At 50.4% G+C, this 26,131-nt stretch overlaps 1 protein-coding gene across 1 annotated transcript in view; it reads left to right on the top strand.

The window, feature by feature from the left end:
• Positions 1-26,131, top strand: part of CLASRP (CLK4 associating serine/arginine rich protein) — a 123,863-nt gene that overhangs the window by 62,690 nt on the left and 35,042 nt on the right. The window contains 7 exon segments of the mRNA XM_075324858.1: positions 1,858-2,092; positions 9,912-10,175; positions 17,733-17,891; positions 18,211-18,250; positions 18,664-18,724; positions 20,376-20,434; positions 20,546-20,592. Of these exon segments, the coding sequence (XP_075180973.1) occupies positions 1,858-2,092; positions 9,912-10,175; positions 17,733-17,891; positions 18,211-18,250; positions 18,664-18,724; positions 20,376-20,434; positions 20,546-20,592 (865 nt within the window).

The raw sequence follows: 26,131 nt of genomic DNA, 5'->3' as shown, positions 1-26,131 counted from the left end.
TCCGGTTTTGCGGCAAAAAATCGATTCTTGACGCAGTTAGGCTGCTTTCACATCAGCAGTATTTTAACACCTGTCGCCGTGTATCTCGAGCCTTAAATGGCATATCTAAGACTTTAAGAAATAAACTGCCTAAGCACTTGCAGGCAGGTATTTGCTACCTACCTGCCTGTTTTGCCTGGCATCGTTGTGTTCCAGGAAAGAGCTTTCACTGGCGGCTCCTGCCGGTGATTCTGCTGCTTCCTCAATGTTGCATCAACAGGGCTGCGGCTTCTCATCTGCTCTGCTCTGTAGATGGGCGAGATAACCAACGTCCTGTTGATTGACAGCAGGCTCCACCAATTAGGCAGTAAAGAGCTGTCATTCAGCATGACATCGGCTGTTCTGCCCGATCTACAAAGCTTAGCAGAAAAGAAGCCTCCGCTCTGCTGACGATGCCATTGTATCACCAAAGTAGCGGTCTGTGCCAGCGAAGAATGACACCGGCACAACAGGCAGGTATATCGGAACTACCTGCCTATTAGTGCCTCGGCACATTTTTTTTTTTCTCTCTTAAAGTCCTGGATATACTCTTTAATCCTGTGACAGGTTTCATTTTAAATTCTGTAGTACTCAGTCTGCACAGGAAAGCTGAAAAATGAGCAGCGGAAAACATAGAAATGATTAGTGACATTGAAACGGTCACTTGCATATAGTCAGATCTGTGTATAGCACGGGATAGAGAAGAAGCTGAGCAGAATATTAGAATATAGGTTTGTTGGAAAATGTTGAGTATAACTTGTATTTTATTTGTATTTTTATTATTTGTGCAGTGGGCGGACCCTACTAGTGATTGACAGCATCTTTCTGCATGCACAGTCATGCAGGAAGACTCACTCTAGTGGGCCCGCCCCGCCTGGGCTCTCTAGTGGGCCCGCCCGCTTGGGCTCTCTAGTGGGCCCGCCCGCTGGGCTCTCTAGTGGGCCCGCCCGCTGGGCTCTCTAGTGGGCCCGCCCGCTGGGCTCTCTAGTGGGCCCGCCCGCTGGGCTCTCTAGTGGGCCCGCCCGCTGGGCTCTCTAGTGGGCCCGCCCGCTGGGCTCTCTAGTGGGCCCGCCCGCTGGGCTCTCTAGTGGGCCCGCCCGCTGGGCTCTCTAGTGGGCCCGCCCGCTGGGCTCTCTAGTGGGCCCGCCCGCTGGGCTCTCTAGTGGGCCCGCCCGCTGGGCTCTCTAGTGGGCCCGCCCGCTGGGCTCTCTAGTGGGCCCGCCCGCTGGGCTCTCTAGTGGGCCCGCCCCGCTGGGCTCTCTAGTGGGCCCGCCCCGCTGGGCTCTCTAGTGGGCCCGCCCCGCTGGGCTCTGGTCTAGGGGGCCCGCCCCGCTGGGCTCTGGTCTAGGGGGCCCGCCCCGCTGGGCTCTCTGGTCTAGGGGGCCCGCCCCGCTGGGCTCTCTGGTCTAGCGGGCCCGCCCCGCTGGGCTCTCTGGTCTAGCGGGCCCGCCCCGCTGGGCTCTCGGGTCTAGCGGGCCCCGCCCCGCTGGGCTCTCGGGTCTAGCGGGCCCGCCCCGCTGGGCTCTCGGGTCTAGCGGGCCCGCCCCGCTGGGCTCTCGGGTCTAGCGGGCCCGCCCCGCTGGGCTCTCGGGTCTAGCGGGCCCGCCCCGCTGGGCTCTCGGGGTCTAGCGGGCCCGCCCCGCTGGGCTCTCGGGTCTAGCGGGCCCGCCCCGCTGGGCTCTCGGGTCTAGCGGGCCCGCCCCGCTGGGCTCCTATGCATAGAAACAATATGAATCTGATCAGCTCCTCCTGCTCTATAACATCCTGCTTGCAGTCCAGATACCATTTTTACCATAAGCTCCTTAAAGTAAATAGTGTTATCCATTGGTAGGCTGTAAGTCACATCTCCTATTCTTTTCTGCAGGTCCCAATCGGAGTCTTCATCTGCTTCACGTTCCCGCTCTCCAAGCCAAGGGCGGGAGGAAGCTATTACTTTTATAACCAGCTTTGGGGGCAGTGAAGATGAGTCCGCTGCTGGCCCTGCAGCTCAAACTCCTGCAAGCAGTGGCAACAAAAGGGCCCCACATTCACAGGCCCCTGGGACTTCTTCTTCAGGTCGTAAAGAGGCCTCCCGGTCGGTAACTTTCGATTCTCCCCAGCCGTATGTCGTATGGGTCGGAGTTTACGGGGGAGGGCGGGAGGCCCAGAGTCTTCTGCATTAGAAGGGCCGGAACTCCCCAACCGGTAATTGGAATGGGGCAGTAATGCTTTTTGTATATGGCCCTGTTTGTTTCAATCATTATTTAAATGCTCTAACATAAGTTCTTATGAAAGAGTCATGTTAAATATATACTGGCACAGGATTTAAGAAAAAAGGATCCCTTGTAGGGAAGATTCACACAACTGTATTTTCTTTTTCGCTCCTAATTGGGAGACCCAGACAATTGGGTGTATAGCTATTGCCTCTGGAGGCCACACAAAGTATTACACTTAAAAGTGTAAGGCCCCTCCCCTTCTGGCTATACACCCCCAGTGGGATCACTGGCTCACCAGTTTTGTGCTTTGTGCGAAGGAGGCAACACATCCACGCATAGCTCCACTGTTTAGTCAGCAGCAGCTGCTGACTATGTCGGATGGAAGAAAAGAGGGCCCATACTAAAGGGCCCCCAGCATGCTCCCTTCTCACCCCACTTGATGTCGGAGGTGTTTGTTAAGGTTGAGGTACCCATTGCGGGTACGGAGGCTGGAGCCCACATGCTGCTTCCTTCCCCATCCCTTTTTACAGGGCTCTGGGTGAAGTGGGATTCTATCGGTCTCCAGGCACTGAGGCCGTGCTCCATCCACAGCCCCTGGTACTGCTGGACATGGAGCGGAGTATCTTCAGGGACATGGCCCTGCTACATGGAGGTACTCGGTGTCCCTGTGGGGACCGCGCAGACACACGGCAGCACTGCTGGGTGTGTTAGTGCGCCAGGGACAGCGGCGCTGTCCGCACTAGTGCCATCGCACACCACAGCGTTGCTGGGTGTGTTAGTGTATTGGGTGACTACCGCGCTAACGCCGCTGCCGTTTTTATTTAAGGCGCCGCTGGGAGTTGTGGTGCGCCGGGGACTTCCTCGCCGGCCAGCACTGATATGCCGGCCGCGCTTATTAACTCGAGTCCCCGGCTTCTGGGCCTAGTCTCCCTTCGTTACCGCCCACAGCCCTGACAGTCAGGGTAGGGGCGTGACGCTGCATAGCACAGCAGCGCTGAGAGCTGGAGTATGTTTTGCATACTCCACCCCTCTCACTGTGTGCACTGTGAAACCGGATTCCCGCACTTTCTCAGGCACGCCCACGGCTTCCTTCTCTATACAGGACGCCGGCAGCCATTAGTGTCAGTTTTCTGTACGATACAGAGACAAGTGTGGAAGACCCTGGCATTCTGATAGTCACACAATCGCTGTAACAGGCGTTAAGCAGCACCTGGGGTGCTAACCCCACTAGTGCAGAAGTGCACTTATAGATATGCTTCTACTATATACATTGCACTGTTTGGTCGCACGTTGTATATACCCTCCTGGATTGTGCGGAGGAGTTATCAGCATATTCTCTGTGTAAAACAAAGGTGCAGAACCACATGTTTTTCTATGCAGCCGCTACAGCATGTACGGCTATACGGCCGGCAGGTTACATAGACCCCCATTGTATCCAACTCAGCCGGAGTCTCTGCTAATGGCCAGAGGATGAGGACGGTGTCTGCAGTATTTGCTGACAGATTTTCTGAGACTAGGGCTATGATACTAGAAGCCTAGCAGTCCGGACATGTCTCTCACAACATGGGCACTGTTGAATCATTGATCCATGGCCCCCCTCAGTGTGAACAACTAACAGCTCCGGGAATGTCACACGCATCCCAGAGTCACGGCTCTGCACAGACGTCAGTCCCAGACAGCCTAAGCGGGCTCACTATGAGCGGCCCTCGGTTTCATCAGGGTCCTAGCAGAAGGACTCTCTGTGTAATGAGGCGGAAGTAGCGGCTCAGGATTCTGATCCTGAGACCGCTCTCAATCTGGATACACCTAATGGTGACGCCATAGTGAATAATCTTATAGCGTCCATCAATAGAATGTTGGTTATTTCTCACCCAGCTCCTCCAGTGGAGGAGTCAGCTTCACGTATTTTTCTGGACCACTCTGCCTTCAGAGAGGCAGTCCAGGAACACCACACTTATCCAGATATGCGCTTCTCCAAACGGCTTAGGATACACGTTATCCCTGCCCCCTGACGTGGTCAAGGACTGGACCCAGTGTCCCAAGCGGCATCCTCCAATCTCCAGGCTTGTAGCTAGTTCCATAGTTGCAGCGGGAGATGGAGCTGCAATTAAAGATGCCACTGACAGACAGATGGATCTCTGGTCTAAATCCATCTATGAGGCTGTCGGCGCACCGTTGGCTCCAGCATTCTCACCCTTGGGGCACTCCAAGCTATTTCAGCTTGTCTTACACAGATTGACACGGTTACACGTACATCTGTGCCGCAGGTGGCATCCTTAACCTCTCAAATGTCTGCATTTGTTTCTTACGCGAGTCAGGTTGCCCTAGACTCTGCGAACCGTGCGGCAGTAGCCTCCGCTACTCCGTGTTTTTAAGCAGAGCCTGGTCTGCTCGTTAAGTGAATGGACGGCAGATTCTGCTTCCAAAAAAGGGTGCTTAACCAGTTGCCTTTTCTGCTGACCGACTGTTTGGTGAGCGTTTGGATGTAACCATTAAACAGTCCAGGGGTAAGGATTCATCCTTTCCTCAGCCCGGACACAACAAACCCCAACAGAGCAGGAGGCAGTCGGGGTTTCGGTCTTTTCGAGGCTCGGCCAGGTCCCATTTTTCCTCGTCCAATGTGGACTCAAAAGGATCAGAGGAGCTCAGATTCTTGGCGGGCTCAGTCACGCCCAAAAAAGAGACAGTCTGAAAACCCGCTTCCAAGGCGGCTTCCTCATGTCTTGCGGCCTCCTCTCTCCGCATCCTCGGTCGGTAGCAGGCTCTCCCGCCTTGGCGATATTTAGCTGCCATAGGTCAATGACCGTTGGGTGTGAGACATTCTGTCTCACGGGTACAGGATAGAGCTCACTTCTCGTCCTCCAACTCGATTCTTCAGAACTTCTCCACCTCCCGGGCGAGCCGCTGCTCTTCTGCAAACAGGGTGCACTCTATAGGCAGAAAGAGTGATGACCCCCGTTCCTCTTCAGGAACAAGGTCACGGTTTTTACCCCAAATTATTTGCGGTGCCTATAAGAACGGGCCGTTCCGTCCCGTTCTGGATCTAAAACTGCTCAGCAAGCTCGTGGACACCAGGCGGTTCCGGATGGAATCCCTCCGCCATGTCATCGCCTCAATGTCCCAAGGAGATTTCCTAGCATCATTAGGCATCAAGGATGCTTATCCACACGTGCCGATTGATCCAGAGCACTAGCGTTTCTACGCTTCGTTTTAGGAGACGAACACCTTCAGTTCGTAGCTCTACCTTCCGGCTAGCGACAGTCCCACTGGTCTTCGCCAAGGTCAGGGCAGCAGTAGTCACAGTCCTGCACTCTCAGGGTCACTCTGTGATCCCATATTTAGACGATCTACTTGTCTAGGCACTCTCTCAGGAAACATGCCGACACTGCCCGAACGTTGCGCTGGAGACTCTCTAGAGTTTTGGGTGGATCATCAACTTTTTAAAGTCAGATCCGACCCCGACCCTATCGCGAACATATCTAGGCATGGAGTTTCATACTCTCTCAGCGATAGTGAAGCTTCCGCTAGACAAACAGCATTCACTACGGGCTGCAATCTCTTCTTTAAGAACCAGTCGCACACATTGAGACGCCTCATGCACTTCCTACGTAAGATAGTAGCAATGGAGGCAGTTCTTTTCGCGCAGTTTCATCTGCGTCCACTACAATGTGACATTCTCCGCCAATGGGACGGGGAGTCGACCTCCCTCAACAGTCGTCTTTCTTTCTCAGGCGGCCAAGGACTCTCTACGGTGGTGGCTTCTTCACACCTCATGGTCAAAAAGAAGGTCCTTCCTATCCCCATCCTGGGCGATAGTTCCGACAGACGCCAGTCGATCAGGGTGGGGAGCAGTTTTTCTCCACCACAGCGCTCAGGGTACGTGGACTCAGCAAGAGTCCACCCTTCAGATCAATGCTCTTGAACACAGAGCAGTGTATCTTGCCCTACAAACCTTCCAACAGCAGCTGGAAAGCAAGCAAATCCGACTTCAGTCGGACAACTCCACAGCGGTGGCATACATCAACCACCAAGGAAGAACACGCAACCGGCAAGCCTTCCAGGAAGTCCGGCAGGTTCTGATGTGGGTGGAAGACACGGCATCCACCATATCCACAGTTCACATCCCAGGCGTGGAAAACTAGAAAGCTGACTTCCTAAGTCGCCGGGGTGTGGCCGAAAGGGTATGGTCTCTTCAATTGGGTTTCAGGAGATCTGGCGCCGCTGACAGAGGCCGGACGTCGATCTAATGGCGTCACGGCACAACAACAATGTGCCAGCTTCATGGCACGGTTTCACAATCATCGAGCTCTGGCGGCAGACGCCTTAGTTCAGCATTGGTCGCAGTTCCAGCTACCTTATGTGCCACCTCTAGCATTGTTGCCCAGAGTGCTGCGTTAGATCAGGACCGACTGCGGCCGCGCCATCCTCGTCGCTACAGATTGGCCGAGGGTGTTGTGGTTCCCGGTTCTGTGGTGCCTCACGGTAGGCTAACCGGGGGCACTACCAGACCAATCAGACTGGCTGTCTCCAGGGCCATTCTTCCATTTGAATTCTACGGCCCTCAACCTAATGGTGTGGCATTGAGTCCTGGAACCTAGTCGTCAGGGTTACCTCAGGATGTGGTTGCCACCATGAGACAGGCTAGCATACCAACGTCCGCCAAGATTGACCACAGGACGTGGAAGATATTCTTATCTCGGTGCTCGGCGCAGGGTGTTTCTCCCTGGCCGGTTGCATCGTCTGTTTCCTTCCTTCCTGCAATCTAGGTTGGAAAAAGGGTTGTCGCTCAGTTCCCTTCAGGGACAAGTCTCAGCGCTATCTGTATTTTTTCAGAAACGACTTCCTCAAGTACGCACGTTCCTACGGGGAGTTTGTCTTCTCAGCACTCCGTACAGGCGGCCGTTAGAGCCCTGGGATCTGAACAAGGTTCTAATTGCTCTCCAGATGCCGCCTTTCGAGCCTTTGAAAGAGGTCTCCCTTCCCGCTTTTCTCGGGAAGTGGCCTTCTAGTAACGGTCTCGTCTCTTAGGAGAGTTTCCGAGCTAGCAACGCTCTCATACAAATCTCCCTTCCTGGTCCTTCACCAGGACAGGGTAGTTCTACGTCCGATTCCGGAATTTCTCCCTAAGGTGGTATCCCACTTTCATATCAATCAGGATATCACCTCACCTTCTTTGTGTCCTCGTCCAGTCCATCAATTTCAGAAGGATTTGCATCTGTTGGTTCTGGTGAAGAGCACTCAGGTTCTACTTCCCGCATGGCGCTCCTGCGCCACCCAGATGCACTCTTTGTCCTTGTCGCTGGTCGGCGTAAACAGTCGCAAGCTTCTGAATCCACCCTGGCTCGGGGGATCGAGGAACCAATTCTTGAAACCTACAGTTCTTCTGGGCTTCTGGTTCTCTCAAGGCTGAAGGCCCATTCTACCAGAGCCGTGGGTGCATCCTGGGCATTACGGCACCAGGCTACGGCTCAGCAGGTGTGTCAGGCACCTACCTGATTGAGTCTGCATACTTTTACCAAGCATTTTCAGGTGCATACCTACGCTTCGGCAGACGCCAGCCTAGGTAGATAAGTCCTTCAGGCGGCGATTGCCCACCTGTAGGGAAGGGCTGTTTGACGGCCCTATCACGAGGTATTCTTTTACCCACCCAGGGACTGCTTTTGGACGTCCCAATTGTCTGGGTCTCCCAATTAGGAGCGAAAAAGAAGAAGGGAATTTTGTTTACTTACCGTAAATTCCTTTTCTTCTAGCTCCAATTGGGAGACCCAGCACCCGCCCTGTTTTCTCGGGGTTTTTCTGTTTTTTCGGGTACACATGTTGTTCATGTGGTATGGTTCAGTTCTCCGATGTTTCCTCGGATTGAATTGGTCTTTAAACCAGTTATTGGCTTTCCTCCTTCTTGCTTTGGCACTAAAACTGGTGAGCCAGTGATCCCACTGGGGGTGTATAGCCAGAAGGGGAGGGGCCTTACACTTTTAAGTGTAATACTTTGTGTGGCCTCCAGAGGCAATAGCTATACACCCAATTGTCTGGGTCTCCCAATTGGAGCTAGAAGAAAAGGAATTTACGGTAAGTAAACAAAATTCCCTTCTTCTAATCTATATTATGGCTGCTATTTGCAATACACCCAATGGTCTTGTGACCAGAGCTTGCAACATCATAGGCGTATATGATGCTGTTCGCTTGAATCAAGGGTCACGCTGGAAAATTTGGCAGTGATACAGATGAAAAAATACAGCCGTTATACAGTTGAATGTATTTGCCCTTTAAAGGGTTTTCCCTCCAGAAAAGTAAACTTTAATCAATAGATCTTGGATAGGTTTTTTTTAAAAAAAAAATAAAAATATATGTAATGTGTCCCTGCTGTGTACTGTGTAATGGCCGTGTCTGACCGTACAGGCACATGGTCTGATCATACCACATCTCCTGGGCCGGGGAAGACTCAACAGAGTATACAGACATTACAGCATGGGATCACAGCTGATTCTTCCTTGGAGGTAAAACATTCTTTAACAGGCAGGGAAATGTTTTACCTCCCAAAAAGAATTAACTGTGATCCCGTGCAGTCCAGCAGTATGAGTTATTTAGAGGGCACCAAATTTACACTTGTATATAAGCTGCACATTGACTACTTTACACATTATATCAAAGCGTCAGATCTTCAGTGTTGTCATATGAACAAATATAATAAAATGTTTGCAAAAAAGAGGGGTGTACCCACTTTTGTAATATACTGTATTATTATTCCAAGATCTATTGATTAAAATTAACTTTGTTCGTGGGGGAAAACCTCTTTAAAGGAACACTCCAGGCAAAACTGATTTACTTATACTCCAGTGCAGGCCCAAATGAGGCAATGTATGACACAGGTTTTTGTTTTTTTTTTTTAATCGCTTACCTTTTGGTTAATAATGTTACACTAAGTTTCAAGGGAATCTGTCAGGTGATTTTCCACTACAATACTAATGTTCTCTTTAAATGGTATTTATGGAGACCCTTTCAGGATCAGTAAGTTTTGTTGCTCTACCTTATCCTGTTATCTTGTTGTAAGCGCCATAGAATTCAGTGTGACATAGTATCTAGTCAAGCATATGTAGATACAAACTGCATTTCTCTCTCGTTTCATTGGGGGCACAGGATGTATTTACAAACATTTGATTTGCCTTCATGACACTGAATTCTATGGAGCATACAAGAAGATAACAGGATAAGGTAGAGCAATAAAACTTACTGATCCTGAAAGGTCTCCTTAAGATCTACTTTCTATATAGACTGATCATCCTACCTGGCAGTGGTTGCTGCCAATGAAGTGTAAGGCTGGTGATCTGCCTACAGTTTTGTGGTTTTAATGGCCGTTTACCTTCATAGTGCACAAAGCACTGCAACAACAAATGGGGAAAAAAAAAGATAAAAATGCAAATTCTCAAGAAAAGGGAGTATATATTTTGTTTTTGTTTTCATTACTTTGTGTTTTAAAGTACATTTCCTTATGGTAAGTGAGGATGTTACCACTTGCTCCTTCTGACAACTAGTGTTTTGATTACCTTGATTTTTTTTTTTTACTTATAATAGATTTTTCTCTCATTAATATAGTAGCCCTGTTAGGAGTAGTCTAGTACGCTTGGTCTGTCCTATAGCTGCTTTGTAACTTGACATGTTATTTTTTATTTTTTTTTTCCCCCTAATTTCAATGTTTAGACGGAAGTCTTCCTCTTCATCTTCTTCTTCGTCTTCCTCCACATCGTCCAGCTCAAGATCATCTTCCAGGTCTAGGTCAAGCTCCAGATCAAGGAGAGATAACCGCAGACGTCGATCATCATCACCCCGTAGCCGCTCCCGTAGGTATTCTCGCAGCCCCGCAAGGAGGTATTCTGGTGGAGGAGGCGCACGGGACAGCAGAAAGTATTCCAGATCCAGATCCCCAGACCGTGACCGATATTATGGGGGAAGGCGCAGGTCTCGGTAAGTTGTATGTAAGCCACATGTGTGTTGGGGTTTTTTTCTTTAACATTTTAAGGTGAAATCTTTTTAGAGATCTAAACAAATAAGGGAATGTTCTCTAAAATGACACTTTTTTTTACAATGATTTATTGCCTTATATGGTAGTCTGTTTCTGTTTTTAATAAACTTTAAAGGGGCTGTTCACTACTTGGACAACCCCTTCTCAATTGCTATTTCTTTTTCGCTCCTAATTGGGAGACCCAGACAGTGGGTGTATAGCTACTGCCTCTGGAGGCCGCACAAAGAACTACACTTAAAAGTGTAAGGCCCCTCCCCTTCTGGCTATACACCCTCCCGTAGGAGTACGGGTTCCTCAGTTTTAGCTTTGTGCGCAGGAGGTCAGACACGCACGCATAGCTCCATTGTTTTTAGTCAGCAGTAGCTGCTGACTATGTCGGATGGAAGAAAAGAGGGTCTATACAGACTCCCAGCATGCTCCCTTCTCACCCCACTGTATGTCGGAGGTGTTTGTAAGGTTGAGGTACCCATTGCGGGTACGGCGGCAGGAGCCCACATGCTGATTCCTTCCCCATCCCTTTTTACAAGGCTCTGGGTGAAGTGGGATTTACCGGTCTCCAGGCACTGAGACCGTGCTCCATCTACAGCCCCTGGAGAAGATGCTGGATGGAGCGGAGTACATCAGGGACATGGCCCTGCTTCCTCAAGGTACTCTGTGTCCCCGTGTATTTGGCGCTCACACCGCAGCATGCTGGGTGTTGTAGTGCGCCGGGGGACATCAGCGCTGCGGCGCTTGTGCCATGGCCTCATTCAGCTTCGCTGAAGCAGGCACACTTATTGGAATCGGTCGCGCCGGCCGCTGGGACTGCGGCGCGGCTGGCACTTGTAGTGCGCCGGGGACTTCAGCGCGGCCTGCGCTTTTCCGGCGGCCGCGCTGATAACTAGAGTCCCCGGCTTTTGCGGCCTGCTTCTGTTTGTTCCCGCCCCCAGACCTGCCAGTCAGGAGAGGGGCGGGACGCGGGCCACTTCTAGGAACGGTCGCGCCGGCCGCTGGGACAGCGGCGCGGCTGGCACTTGTGGTGCGCCGGGGACTTCGGCGCGGCCCGCGCTTTTACGGCGGCCGCGCTGATAACTCGAGTCCCCGGCTTTTGCGGCCTGTTTCCGTTCGTTCCCGCCCCCAGACCTGCCAGTCAGGAGAGGGGCGGGACGCTGGCCAAGGCATCAGCGCAGAGGGCTGGAGTCATTTTTACATACTCCAGCCCTCACAGTCGGCACAGAGGGGACACTGTTCCCGCACTTTTGTTTGGTAACTCCCACGGACCGCCCCTCTCCACAGACGCCGGCAGCCATTCCTGCTGAACACGCTGGGCTGCAGAGGGGAGCCGGGGAGACCCAGACAAGGGATTTTGCGCCTCTTACCCGCTATTCAGCGGGCGGTAAGCAGCCCTCAGGGCTCACCCCCTCTTGTGCCAGTACTAGTCTTAGTATTTTGTTACTCCAAATACTTGGTATTACTTAGCGCTGGTCCCCCTTTGGCTATAGACTCTCTCACATTGCAGAGAGCCAGCAGCATGTCGTCCGTAAAACGCAAGGGTGCCAAAGCACAGACATTATATGCTTCCTGCACCGCATGTGGGACTTTTCTACCGGCAGGCTCCACGGACCCCCATTGTGTGCAGTGCTCGGCCCCTGCGGCGCTTGCACAGTCGGGACCTCTGCTGGACGTGACCCAGGGTGTACCACCTGTGAATGCTGTCCAGGTGACAGGAACTGAGTTTGCAGCGTTTGCTGACAGAATGTCTCTCACTATGTCACAAATTCTGGACACATTGCGAGCTAGGCCTGTACTTCAGGCCACGGACACTGTGCAATCATTGCCCCCTGGTCCCCCTCAGCTCAATTACCAAGCTCCGGGACGGGCATCTACACCTCAGGGTGAAGACTCTGACTCGGACGATGGCCCCGGGCAGCCTAAGCGGGCTCGCTATGACGGGCCTTCACATTCATCTCAATGGTCAGGATCCCAGCGAGATGAATCTATGGGTGATGAGGCGGACGTAACTGATCAGGATTCTGATCCTGGGACCGCTCTCAATCTAGATACACCAGATGGCGACGCCATAGTTAATGATCTTATATTTAACATCAATAAGATGTTAAATATTTCCCCACCAGCTCCTCTTGTAGAGGAGTCAGCTTCGCAGCACGAGAGAATCCATTTCAGATACCCTAAGCGTACATTAAGCACTTTTCTGGACCACGCTGACTTCAGAGACGCAATCCAGAAACCCCACGCTTATCCTGAAAGACGTTTTCCTAAACGGCTTAAAGATACACGCTACCCTTTTCCCACTGAAGTGGTCAAGGGTTGGACCCAGTGTCCAAAAGTGGATCCTCCAATTTCCAGGCTTGCAGCTAGATCCTTGGTTGCAGTTGAAGATGGAGCGGCACTTAAAGATGCCACTGACAGGCAGATGGAGCTCTGGCTGAAATCCATCTATGAAGCGATTGGAGCGTCATTAGCGCCTTCTTTTGCGGCCGTATGGGCACTCCAAGCTATCACGGCCGGGCTTGCGCGAGTCGACTCAGTCACACGTGCATGTGCCCCGCAGGTAGCACCATTGACCTCGCAAATGGCGGCATTCGCGTCATACGCGATTAATGCTGTTCTTGACGCTACAAGCCGCACGGCAGTGGCGTCAGCCAACTCCGTTGTTTTGCGTAGGGCCCTGTGGTTGAGACATTGGAAAGCAGATTCTCATTCCAAGAAGTGCTTAACCAATTTGCCTTTTTCTCATGACCGATTGTTTGGAGAGCGTTTAGATGAAATCATCAAGCACTCCAAGGGTAAGGACTCTTCCTTACCGCAACACAGACAAAACAAACCCCAACAGAGGAGGGGTCAGTCTGGTTATCGGTCCTTTCGAGGACCGGGCAGGTCCCAATTCGCCTCGTCAAAAAAGACTCAAAAGGACCAGAGACGCTCAGATTCTTGGAGGTCTCAGTCACGCCCAAAAAGACCAGCCGGAGGAGCCGCTGCCAAGACGGCGTCCTCCTGACTTGCGGTCTCCGGTTCCCACACCCGCGGTCGGTGGGAGGCTGTCCCACTTTGGCGACATTTGGCTAGCAAGCGTCAAAGACCGTTGGGTGAGAGATATTCTGTCTCACGGGTACAGGATAGAGTTCATTTCTCGTCCGCCAACTCGTTTCTTCAGAACTTCTCCACCACCAGACCGAGCCGATGCTCTGTTGCAGGCGGTGGCCGCTCTAAAGGCGGAAGGCGTGGTGACCTCTGTCCCTCTTCAGGAACAAGGTCACGGTTTTTACTCCAATCTGTTTGTGGTCCCAAAAAAGGACGGATCGTATCGGCCCGTCCTGGATCTAAAGTTGCTCAACAGACACGTAAAAGTCAGGAGGTTCCGGATGGAATCCCTACGCTCCGTCATAGCCTCAATGTCTCAAGGAGATTTTCTAGCATCAATAGATATCAAAGATGCGTATCTCCACGTGCCGATTGCACCAGAGCATCAGCGTTACCTACGCTTCGTCATACACGACGAGCACCTACAGTTCGTAGCGTTACCTTTCGGTCTGGCAACAGCCCCCCGGGTCTTCACCAAAGTCATGGCAGCAGTAGTAGCTGTTCTGCACTCGCAGGGTCACTCGGTCATCCCGTATCTAGACGACCTGCTTATAAAGGCACCCTCTCAAGAGGCATGCCAACACAGTCTGAAGGTGGCGCTAGACACTCTCCAGACTTTCGGGTGGATTATCAACTTTCCAAAGTCTCATCTAACCCCGACCCAATCTCTGACTTATCTTGGCATGGAGTTTCATACTCTATCAGCGATAGTGAGGCTTCCACTGGACAAGCAGTGCTCGCTACAGACTGGAGTGCAATCTCTCCTTCAGAGCCAGTCGCACTCACTGAGGCGCCTCATGCATTTCCTAGGAAAGATGGTAGCAGCAATGGAGGCAGTCCCGTTCGCGCAGTTTCATCTGCGCCCTCTCCAATGGGACATTCTGCGCCAATGGGATGGGAAATCGACGTCCCTCGACAGGACGGTTTCCCTCTCTCAGACTGCCAAGGACTCTCTACGTTGGTGGCTTCTCCCCAACTCATTGTCACAGGGAAAGTCGTTCCTTCCCCCGTCCTGGGCAGTGGTCACGACGGATGCGAGCCTTTCAGGGTGGGGAGCGGTGTTTCTCCACCACAGGGCTCAGGGGACGTGGACTCAGGAAGAGTCCACCCTGCAGATCAATGTTCTAGAAATCAGAGCAATCTATCTTGCCCTGCGAGCCTTCCAACAATGGCTGGAAGGCAAGCAGATTCGGATTCAGTCGGACAATTCCACGGCGGTGGCGTACATCAACCACCAAGGGGGAACACGCAGTCACCAAGCTTTTCAAGAAGTCCAGCGGATTTTGACGTGGGTGGAAAGCAGAGCGTCCACCATATCCGCAGTTCACATCCCAGGCGTGGAAAACTGGGAAGCAGACTTTCTCAGTCGCCAGGGCATGGACGCAGGAGAATGGTCCCTTCACCCGGACGTGTTTCAACAGATCTGTTGCCGCTGGGGGACGCCGGACGTCGATCTGATGGCGTCACGGCACAACAACAAGGTCCCAGTTTTCATGGCACGGTCTCACGATCACCGAGCGCTGGCGGCAGACGCCCTAGTTCAGGATTGGTCGCAATTCCGTCTCCCCTATGTGTTCCCACCTCTAGCATTGTTACCCAGAGTTCTCCGGAAAATCAAGTCCGACTGCCATCGAGCCATACTCGTCGCTCCAGATTGGCCAAGGAGGTCGTGGTACCCGGATCTGTGGCATCTCACGGTAGGCCAACCGTGGACACTACCAAACCGTCCAGATTTGCTGTCTCAAGGGCCGTTTTTCCATCTGAATTCTGCGGCCCTGAACCTGACTGTGTGGCCATTGAGTCCTGGATCCTAGCGGCCTCAGGTTTATCTCAGGGAGTTGTTGCCACAATGCGACAAGCTAGAAAACCATCCTCAGCTAAGATCTATCACAGGACGTGGAAGATATTCTTAGCGTGGTGCTTGGCTCAAGGGTTTTCTCCCTGGCCATTTGCATTGCCAATTTTTCTTTCATTCCTGCAGTCTGGGCTGGAAAAAGGTTTGTCCCTTAGCTCGCTTAAGGGTCAAGTCTCCGCACTATCCGTATTCTTTCAGAAGCGCTTGGCACGGCTTTCTAAAGTACGCACGTTTCTCCAAGGAGTTTGTCATATCGTTCCTCCTTACAGACGGCCATTGGAACCCTGGGATCTGAACAAGGTTCTCCTTGCTCTCCAAAAGCCGCCTTTCGAGCCTTTGAAAGAGGTTCCCCTTTCTCGGCTTTCACAAAAGGTAGTTTTTCTTGTGGCGGTCACGTCTCTTCGAAGAGTGTCCGAGCTAGCGGCGTTATCTTGCAAATCTCCCTTCCTGGTGTTTCACCAAGACAAGGTAGTACTGCGTCCAATTCCAGAGTTTTCTCCCAAGGTGGTTTCCTCCTTTCATCTCAATCAGGATATCACTTTGCCATCTTTGTGTCCGCATCCAGTTCACCAATTTGAAAAGGGTTTACATCTGTTGGACCTGGTGAGAGCACTCAGGATTTACATTGCTCGCACGGCACCTCTACGCCGTTCGGATGCGCTCTTTGTCCTAGTCGCTGGTCAGCATAAGGGATCGCAAGCTTCCAAATCCACCCTGGCGCGGTGGATCAAGGAACCAATTCTTCACACATACCGTTCTGCTGGGCTTCCGGTTCCATCTGGACTAAAGGCCCATTCTACCAGAGCCGTTGGTGCGTCCTGGGCATTGCGACATCAGGCTACGGCTCAGCAAGTGTGCCAGGCGGCTACCTGGTCGAGTCTGCACACGTTTACCAAACACTATCAGGTGCATACCTACGCTTCGGCAGATGCCAGCCTAGGTAGACAGGTCCTTCAGGCGGCGGTGGCCCACCTGTAGGAAGAGGCTGTCTGACAGCCCGTTCATGTGGTATCTTTTTACCCACCCAGGGACTGCTTTTGGACGTCCCACTGTCTGGGTCTCCCAATTAGGAGCGAAAAAGAAGAAGGGAATTTTGTTTACTTACCGTAAATTCCTTTTCTTCTAGCTCCAATTGGGAGACCCAGCACCCGCCCTATTTGTTCTTAGGGTTTCGTTTTTCGGGTGCACATGTTGTTCATGTTGTTTCTTAAGTTCTCCGATCTGGTTATCGGATTGAATTTGTTTTTGAAACTGTTATTGGCTTTCCTCCTTCTTGCTTTGGTACTAAAACTGAGGAACCCGTACTCCTACGGGAGGGTGTATAGCCAGAAGGGGAGGGGCCTTACACTTTTAAGTGTAGTTCTTTGTGCGGCCTCCAGAGGCAGTAGCTATACACCCACTGTCTGGGTCTCCCAATTGGAGCTAGAAGAAAAGGAATTTACGGTAAGTAAACAAAATTCCCTTCATTTCACCATGTGCACTAAAAACTGCTTATACTCGGTGTTTGGTCTCCTGGGGCTCAGGCGATTGCGTTATGCCAGGTTAGCCTTGTGGCCAATTAGTCAATTACTTTATTCTCACTTTCTTTGAATGTAAATGGCAACTACCTGCCCGTTAGCTCATAGGTGTAAAATATATATATATATATATGTATGTATTGTATTGTATTGTATTGTATTGTATTGTATTGGTGTCTCCACACATATCCTATCCACCGCCATTAACTTGAGAACGGTGGCAGCTATAGGCATAGAGGTGGTGTCTAGGTATAGTAAAGTAGCCATGCGCTATGCAGTGAAACCACCTATAACGCCACCTGGTGGAAAACAATGTATGTGTGTATATGTATATATATATATATATATATATAATATGTATATATGTTACATGTTCCCGGATAACACTTTTAAAAGGGTATCCCTATGTCCATGATCCCATCCCAATATGTAGTAGGTGTAATAATATTAGCAAATGACTACAATTACAATTGTAACATAGTTCTCCTGATATAACTGTGTCTTACCTGATGTGCAGGGCATTGCAGCTTAAGTATCCATGGTTATGACCACTCACATAGTGGCAGTTAGTTGCTGGGGGTTGTAACCATAGATACCAAAGATGCAGTGTCCTGCACATGAGGTAAGTGACATGGCTATATCAGTAGAATTATACTACATTTCTAATTGAAGGTATTTGCTAATGTTATTATTATTATGACACCTACATATTGGGATAGGAGCTTTGAGATGGGAATACCCCTTTTAAGAAAAAACAAAAGTCTCCAAAGTTGACCGAGGTCAAGCAGCCATGTCCTCCACTATTCTAAAGAGCGGCGCTGGTTCAAATAACACAGAGGGGTCAAGATGTAACCAACCACTAGCCATGAATAGTGTAGTGAGGTTATGGAAACGCTGAGGGTTCATTTTCCTCTCTGCAGTTCCTGCCTGTACGGTGAGGACAAGGTTGTTCTAGAATTGGGTCACTTCCAGCTGATGGACCTTCGCTGGATCTGAACCTTCTGATGTCTTTTTCAGTGCTGTTTTTGTTTATTCCCCTTTTGTAGAAGTCGTTCACGGTCACTTGACCGTTATGGCCGTGGTGGAAAAACCTTTGGGCGTCCTCAAGGCAGTAGTCCAAGTAGTATTTCTAGAAGTCCTTCTCCAAATCGAGAAAGAGGATCTGGAAGGACAATATCTCCAGCCATAGGAGAGCGATTGAAAAGGTTAGTAATCACCTTCCACTGTTACCATTTCAGATCGTGAATTAAAGGGATTATCTAATCAAAGATGACCCCTGCTGTGTATACAGGTTCCCTAGGCGGGCAATTCAGAGTAAATGTATTATTACATGGCCGTAATTTGGATAAGAATCCATGAAATATAAACCTGCCACAGAGTGCCGCTGCCTTTCTCTCTGGCTCATACTTGGGGTCACATTAGGGCTGCAATCTTCTGAAGCTTGTGTTTGCATACGTTTCTAAGGTATTGATATCTTGTGAAATATGTGGTGTATAATGTATTATCTTTGCCTTTTCTTTATAGGCCTGAACTTGCTGTTTCCCGAGAGAGCGGAGCAGCCAAAGTCAGTAAGAATTCTACCGCTTTGTTGATTGACGCAGGATGCGGTGTTGTGGTTAGCGGCATGTGTATTGCACAGAGCATGGCGTATAGATCCATCCTTATATCACACAGCGTGTCGTAATAAGCCGTCTGCTGATAAGATTTGCACCGTAGGCCGACAACGGAATTTAGTATAATGTTTTTATACTAATGTGCGCGATATGTAGGGTTATGTGATGAACTAAGATTCTGGAAATTCCCGATTCTGTGCAAGCGTTCCGTTAATTGTCTCGTAATCCATCATTTTTCTTACATTCTCGTTAACCTGTTTTTCTTCTTACAAGCAGAAATACTCTCCTGCGTCTGCGCTCTTTCCGTAGAATAATTGCTATACTTCTTCTACTAATGCTGCTTATGACGTCTCAATATTTCTAGGCCAAGTTAACGCCACAGGAGAAGCTAAAACTTCGGATGCAGAAAGCCTTAAACAAGCAATGTAAGTGTCCTGCTTCATAGCCAAGCTGGCCATAAGATTGATACAAAGGTATAAAAAAAAGTACCGTATTTTTTGTATTATAGGGTGCACATTTCCTCCCCAAAATTTGGGAGGAAAATGAGGGGTGCTTCTTATAATCTGAATGTAGCTTACCGGGGGGTGGTGGAGAATGGTCATAGGAAGCAGGCGCTGTGCTGCTGGTGCTCACTGCAGGTTGTGCTGCGGAAGCTGTACTGGTGCTCCCTGTGGGCTGTACTGCGGGGGGCTATTTTGAAAATGTTGCTGTTGCGGGCTTTCAGCAATGGTGTCCGGAGTCGGCGCATCCGCAGATTGAGCTCTAAGCTCAAGATCTCTTCTGCGCATGCTCCGCCTCCGGCCCATTGATCTCCCAGCAACGGACTTGAGGAAAAGGGTGCCTGGAGGCAGCATGTGCGCAGATGAGATTTCTGCTTGTCTTTCAGCCGCTAGCGCAATCTGCGCATGTTCCGACTCTGGGCGCTATTTCTTTAAAACCCGCACCGCTGACAGTTTCTGGGTGTTCTCTGGCTCATGGGGTCCGCAGCGAGCATCTGGGACACCCGCCGCTCTGCCTGCAGCATCGCACTGCTCTGCCTCCTGTGACTTTGCTCCACCACCGCAAATAATAATAATAATGTTTTGGGTTTTTTTTCCAAACTTGTGGTGCGTCTTATAAAGCAAAAAAAATGACAGTATGTTATTTGGGAATCCATTGCTGTTGAAGCTAAAACGGAGAAGTGGATGTACAGTGGAACCTTGGATTACGAACGTAATTCGTTCCGGGAGTGAGCTCTTAAACCAAGTTACTCTTATATCAAAGCGAATTTTCCCATAGGAAATAATTGAAACACAGACAATTCGTTCCACAACCAAAAATATTTACTGTATTTATACAAACCTATTACAGTAATACAAAATAATGTCCTGTATTCATATAATAGTATTACAATCACTAATACACAATATTGTACAGTAAAAACAAAGCAAATTAAAAAACACATTAGCTTAGAATACAATTGTTGGTGTACAAGAGGTACAGTATAAGCAATGTGCTGCAAAAGCAAATTGATAGACATGCTATAGGGTATATACTGTACTTTACAATGGTATACTGTGTACAGTATACAGTACATATGTACAGAAAGTTACCTCCAGAGCGGATCAGAGAGCGGTGAAAGAGCAGAACCGGACGTGTGCGCGGTGAGTATTTGCTGCTCTTGCAAATCATTGCTCTTAAACCAAGTTACACATTTGTATAAAGCGTTGCTTGTCTTGCAAAACACTCTCAAACCAAGTTACTCTTAAACCAAGGTTCCACTGTATTTGCTTTAGTGGCAATGAGTGCTCGTATTGCTATTGTTGTAGTTAACGGGTAACAGAGCATCATATCTTTTCACACTTCCCTGGTAGAGTTTAGTGTGACTATATTCCATTGGCCACAATGGTGGTTCGTGGTCGCTGGAATAGGAGATGAAGTAGCGCCTCTGACGTAAAATCATCTGCGGCATCTTTATTTTAAAATCAATCAATCCCTACAAAAAATAAAGAAAATTCTGTCTGACATCCCCCTGTAATGTACCTAAGCCAGCAGTTTACTACCAGGTAAGATTTATGTCTCCTACTTTTTTTTTAGACAAGGCGGATAAAAAGGCAGCTCAAGAGAAGATTATACAGCAGGAGCATGAACGCCAGGTAAGAGCTGCTCTCTATTCGGGAAAACTGCTCGCTATGGGGCAAATACAAAGTGTCATCAGTTACAGCAACAATCTTATCTTTCTCTTATTTTTTCATGTACTCTCTTAGGAACGTGAGGATGAGCTCAGAGCTATGGCACGGAAGATCCGCATGAAGTGGGTTATACTTAGATGGAAACTGTTTGTGTTTTTTGTTTTGTTTTTTTTTCGTTCTGACGCTTTGCACCTCAGGGATGATTTTGTCATTTCCGATTTATCATGGCTCCTTAGAATCTGCCTGGACAACCTTATTATTTTTAATATTTACATTAAAGGGGTTGCCCTGTACCAGGACAACCTCTTATTAAATACTGTAAAGTAAAATCCCTTGTAAAATAATGTACCCCCCCATACTCTTCTCCCGTACTGGCGAGAAGGGTTTGTCCAAGTGATGGACAACCCTATTGTTGTTGTTGTTGTTGTTGTTGTTGTTGTTGTTGTTGTTGTTGTTGTTGTTGTTGTTGTTGTTGTTGTTGTTGTTGTTGTTGTTGTTGTTGTTGTTGTTGTTGTTGTTGTTGTTGTTGTTGTTGTTGTTGTTGTTGTTGTTGTTGTTGTTGTTGTTATTATTAATTTATTTATAGAGCATCATTAATTCCATAGTGCTGTACATGAGAAGGGGTTACATACAGAATACATACACAAGTTATGTGAGGTAAATCCGGAGATATGACGATAAATCATGATATTCAAGTTATGTCAGGAAGCCCTCTCCTGGTGTCACCCCCCCTTTCCTTCACACAACTTGTTTAGCAACCCATCCCATGGCCATCTCCTGTGATATGGAAATTAGGTGATGTGGGAACAAAGGACACAGGATGACTCCCTGCCGTCACCCTGTAACAAGAGTTGTATCTCATTATAAGGCTCTGGAACTAGCCAGACAGAACGACTCCAGTAAAAAATGGTTCATATCTCGCAAGCCATATTTCCGATAAATACGGCAACCATAAAAATGGTGTTTTCGCATGCGGACGATGCTGGCACACCTTTTTTATGGGAGCGGGAGCTTGGGAAATACCCCAGGCGTGATATCAGCCAATGTGGAACTAGTAGACAAGTCAGGAAACCTCTCATTCTGTAGCTAAATTCATAACTGTCACAATGAGAGCATTGGCGTCCGCCTACGACGCTCCCAGGCCAAGTTATGGCCATATTCCATGTTGTGGATTTTGTCCATAACTCCAGCCAGGGGTGGAGCAGTGCTCCCTCTGAGGTCACGAAGGTAGGAGGGGACCTGGATTTGCCCAGGTTGATAACCCTACTTCGGCCATTTTCCAGTGTTCTTTCGCTGGGGGTCACGTGCAGGAAACATCTGTGGGAGTTCCTAGAAACCTGGTCTACAGCGCCCCCCTGTGGCCAGACGCACAAGGTAACTGATTGAATTGCATACCTGTTTGTAAACCATGCTTTATCTGTAACTGTACTCTGACCTATGTATATTCTGTAGATTCCCTATTGTATATATTGTAGTTTCTAGTGTGCTTTAGGCTGATTAAATTATATAATTAATCTTGGGCTGTTCTGTTATCTCGATCTTGAATCCCACGTCTGTGTGTTCGGCTAATAGTTACCGTGAAGCGGTTGGTGGCAGCGAGTTGTGCCAAGGATTATTGTGGGGAGGCCATTGAGATACTTTCGATTAGATTTTATATATTCCGCCCGCGGAGGTCGGGGGAATATATACCCTACTCTCACCGGGGACCCTTCAATAATCGGCATAAGTAGTATAGCGGCCTCCTTGCTTATTGTCGGGCAATTCCATAATTGGCCTGACTATAAGAGGGGCGCTAGAGAGCGCGTCACGTGCTCTGTCTGTCGGTCGGGAGGTATAAAGGAGGGGTGACCCCCACTTGTTACCCCCCGATTGTGACGTACTGGTAGCCAGCGCGGGGGATTTCTGAGTGACCCCCCCGGTGGTTTGTGACAAGTTACAATAGACAGACTAGTACAGAGGGAAGAGGACCCTGCCCTTGCGGGCTTACAATCTATAGGATTTTGGGGAGGAGACAGTAGGTGGGGTGTAGGTTGGGCGGCAGCTCCGCACGGTGGCTGGGCGGCAGCTCCGCACGGTGGCTGGGCGGCAGCTCCGCACGGTGGCTGGGCGGCAGCTCCGCACGGTGGCTGGGCGGCAGCTCCGCACGGTGGCTGGGCGGCAGCTCCGCACGGTGGTGAAGCAGTGAGGTCATTGTAGATTGTAGGCATTTCTGAACAAATGAGTTTTCAGGTTCCATTTGAAGTTTGCGAGTGTAGCAGATAGTCTGACGTGTTGAGGCAGCGAGTTCCTGAAGACTGGCGATGCTCGGGAGAAGTCTTGGAGTCGCTTGCGTGAGGAGCGAAAGAGAGAGGAGGAGAGAAGGAGAATTTGTCTTTCAAAGGCAGCCTGTCAGAACAGAATGACTGCTCAAACCAAGCATGATGCTCGGTGCATCATGACGTGGTCAAATATTTCAACACGTTTTCTTTGTCGCTCCATTGGGAGACCCAGACAATTGGGTGTATAGCTTCTGCCTCCGGAGGCCACACAAAGTATTACACTCAAAAGTGTAACCCCTCTGCCTATACACCCTCCCGTGCCTCACGGGCTCCTCAGTTTTATGCTTTGTGTGGAAGGAGGCACACATCCACTCATGCATTCCCATTTTAGTCAGCAGCAGCTGCTGATGTTATCGGTTGGAAGAAAAGAGGGCTCCCATGGGGCCCACGGCATGCTCCCTTCTCACCCCACTACGTCGGCGGTGCTGTTAAGGTTGAGGTACCCATTGCGGGTACGACGGCCGGAGCCTCATGCCGTATTTCCTTCACCATCCCTTAGGGGCTCTGGGAGAAGTGGGATCCTGAGCGGTCATCCAGGTACTGGGACCGTGCTCCCTCCGCAGCCCCTGTGTGGAATCTGCCGGACCGGAGTATTTTCTTCATCAGGGACCGGGCCCTGTATCTGTCAGGTACTCTGTGTCCCCATGGGGACGGTTCATGGAGCGCCTGGCACCCGGACGCTGCAAGGGCTGCTAGGCCGTGAAAGCCGGGGGACTTCCGCGCCGACCGCGCCTGTTTGTCGGCCGCGGTCATAAATTTAATCCCCGGCTTCAGTTGCGGCCTACTTGAAAAATCTCGCCCCCGGACCTGTCTGTCAGGGTAGGGGCGGGACAGCCGACCGGACGCTGCCTGGGACACACAGCGGCTGCTGATCCGTGAAAGCCGGGGGACTTCCGCGCCGACCGCGCCTGCTTGTCGGCCACGGTCATAAATTTAGTCCCCGGCTTCAGTTGCGGCCTATTGGCAAGACTCCCGCCCCCGGACCTGTCTGTCAGGGTAGGGGCGGGACAGCCGTCCTGACGTCGGCAGTGAGGGCCGGAGCATCCTGTATGCTTCCTCCCCCCTCTTTGATCACAATAGGGACCCCAGATTCCCACACTTTTTCCTGGTGCCGCCCACCGCTCCACTCCCCCTCTGAGAGCTCCAGCAGCCATTTTTTTCAGACATTCTGCGCTGGAGAATCATCAGGAAAGAGCTCTTCACCGCTGGGAGACCTGGAGCAGGGAATCTGGAGGACACACACGCCGCTTTTTAGCGGTCGGTAAGCCACACCGGTCATCCGGTGCTGGTCCCCCTGGGTTGCCTGAATAGATACGTATTATATATATATATATATATATATATATATATATATATATATATATATATATATATATATATATATATATATATATATATATATATATATATATATATATATATATATATATAATCTCTATCTCTGTTCGGCCGGGCTGTATACTCTTCCCTTATACCCTCTGTGATCACTCTCCTGGGACACAACAGCATGTCGTCCACAAGGACTAAGAGCGCTAAGGCAAAGGGTTTCTTTGCGACCTGTACCTCTTGTGGGGCTATGTTGCCTGCGGGTTCCACCTACCCTCACTGTGAGCAATGCTCGACCCCTGTTACACTGACTCAGCCGGAGCCGCGACCACTTGTGGGCCCCTCGGCTCAGGTAGACCCCCCATGCTACCACTGTCCAGACGGCAGGGACAGAGTTTGCAGTTTTTGCTGAGAAGCTCTCTGAGTCTGTTTCACAATCCATGGCTAAGTCTATGGACAAATGGTCTGCCAAGCTGCTAGAAGCCTTGCAGTCCAGACCGGTCCTTACACAGACCCAGGACACTGTTGGATCGGCGCCTCCAGGTCCCTCTCGGTCCACGCCGCAGCGCGCTCCCGGGGTGGGCTCTATGTTTCACGTGGAGGACTCCTCCACGGACCACAGCCCCAGACCAGCTAAGCGGGCCCGCTTGGAATCCTCAGCTTCATCACGCTGCTCAGGTTCCCGGCTGGAGGACTCGCTGGAGGACGAGGCGGAGGTTGCAGCTCAGGGCTCTGACCATGACGTTGCCCTCAATCTTGATACACCTGAAGGGGACGCCTTAGTAAATGATCTTATGTCGTCCATCAACCAGGTGTTAGATCTATCTCCCCCGCCTCCACCTATAGAGGAGTCGGCTTCTCAGCAGGAGAAACACCAGTTTCGGTTCCCCAAACGTACACGGAGTGCGTTTTTCGACCATTCTAACTTCAAGGATGCTGTCCAGAAACCCAGAGCGGTTCCGGACAAGCGCTTTACTAAGCGCCTTGCTGACACACGTTACCCCTTCCCCTCTGACGTAGTTAAGGGTTGGGCTCAGTGTCCCAAGGTGGATCCTCCAGTCTCTAGATTGGCGGCTAGATCTGTGGTATCGGTTGCAGATGGCTCATCGCTAAAAGATGCCACTGACAGGCAGATAGAGCTCCTGGTGAAATCCATCTATGAAGCCACGGGCGCGTCCTTTGCCCCGGCTTTTGCAGCCGTGTGGGCACTCCAAGCTATCTCTGCTTGTCTAACCGAGATTAATGCGGTCACACGTACTTCTGCTCCGCAGGTTGCATCTTTGACTTCTCAGGCGTCGGCGTTTTCTTCATACGCCATGAATGCAGTCCTAGACTCTGCTAGCCGTACAGCGGTGGCATCCGCTAATTCGGTGGCAGTCCGCAGAGCCATGTGGCTGCGCGAATGGAAGGCAGACTCGGCTTCCAAGAGATTCCTAACCGGTTTGCCGTTTTCTGGCGACCGACTGTTTGGAGAACGATTGGATGAGATTATTAAAGAATCCAAGGGAAAGGACTCCTCCTTACCCCAGTCCAGGCCGAAGCGACCTCAGCAACGTAAGATACAATCGAGGTTTCGGTCCTTTCGCCCCTCCGCCAAGTCCCAATCCTCTTCGTCCAATAGGCCGGAGAAAGGTCAGAGGAACTCCTACGCGTGGCGGTCTAAGTCACGCCCCCAAAAGGCTGCCGGAGGCACTGCCTCCAAGGCGGCCTCCTCATGACTCTTGGCATCCCCGAACCGCATCCTCGGTCGGTGGCAGGCTCTCCCGCTTTTGCGACACCTGGTGGCCACATGTTCAAGACCGATGGGTGAGAGACATTCTGTCTCACGGTTACAGGATAGAGTTCACCTCTCGTCCTCCAACTCGTTTCTTCACAACCTCTTCCTCCCCTGCTCGGGCCGACGCACTTCTTCAGGCAGTGGCCGCTCTGAAGACAGAAGGAGTTGTGATTCCCGTCTCCCTCAGGAACAGGGGCGCGGCTTTTACTCCAACTTGTTCGTGGTGCCAAAGAAGGACGG

The sequence above is a fragment of the Anomaloglossus baeobatrachus genome, chromosome 9 (assembly GCF_048569485.1).
Source record: "Anomaloglossus baeobatrachus isolate aAnoBae1 chromosome 9, aAnoBae1.hap1, whole genome shotgun sequence".
Classification (NCBI taxonomy): Eukaryota; Metazoa; Chordata; class Amphibia; order Anura; family Aromobatidae; genus Anomaloglossus; species Anomaloglossus baeobatrachus.
The sequence above is the reverse complement of the archived record's forward strand: the minus strand, read 5'-3'. Positions and strand labels throughout refer to the sequence as shown.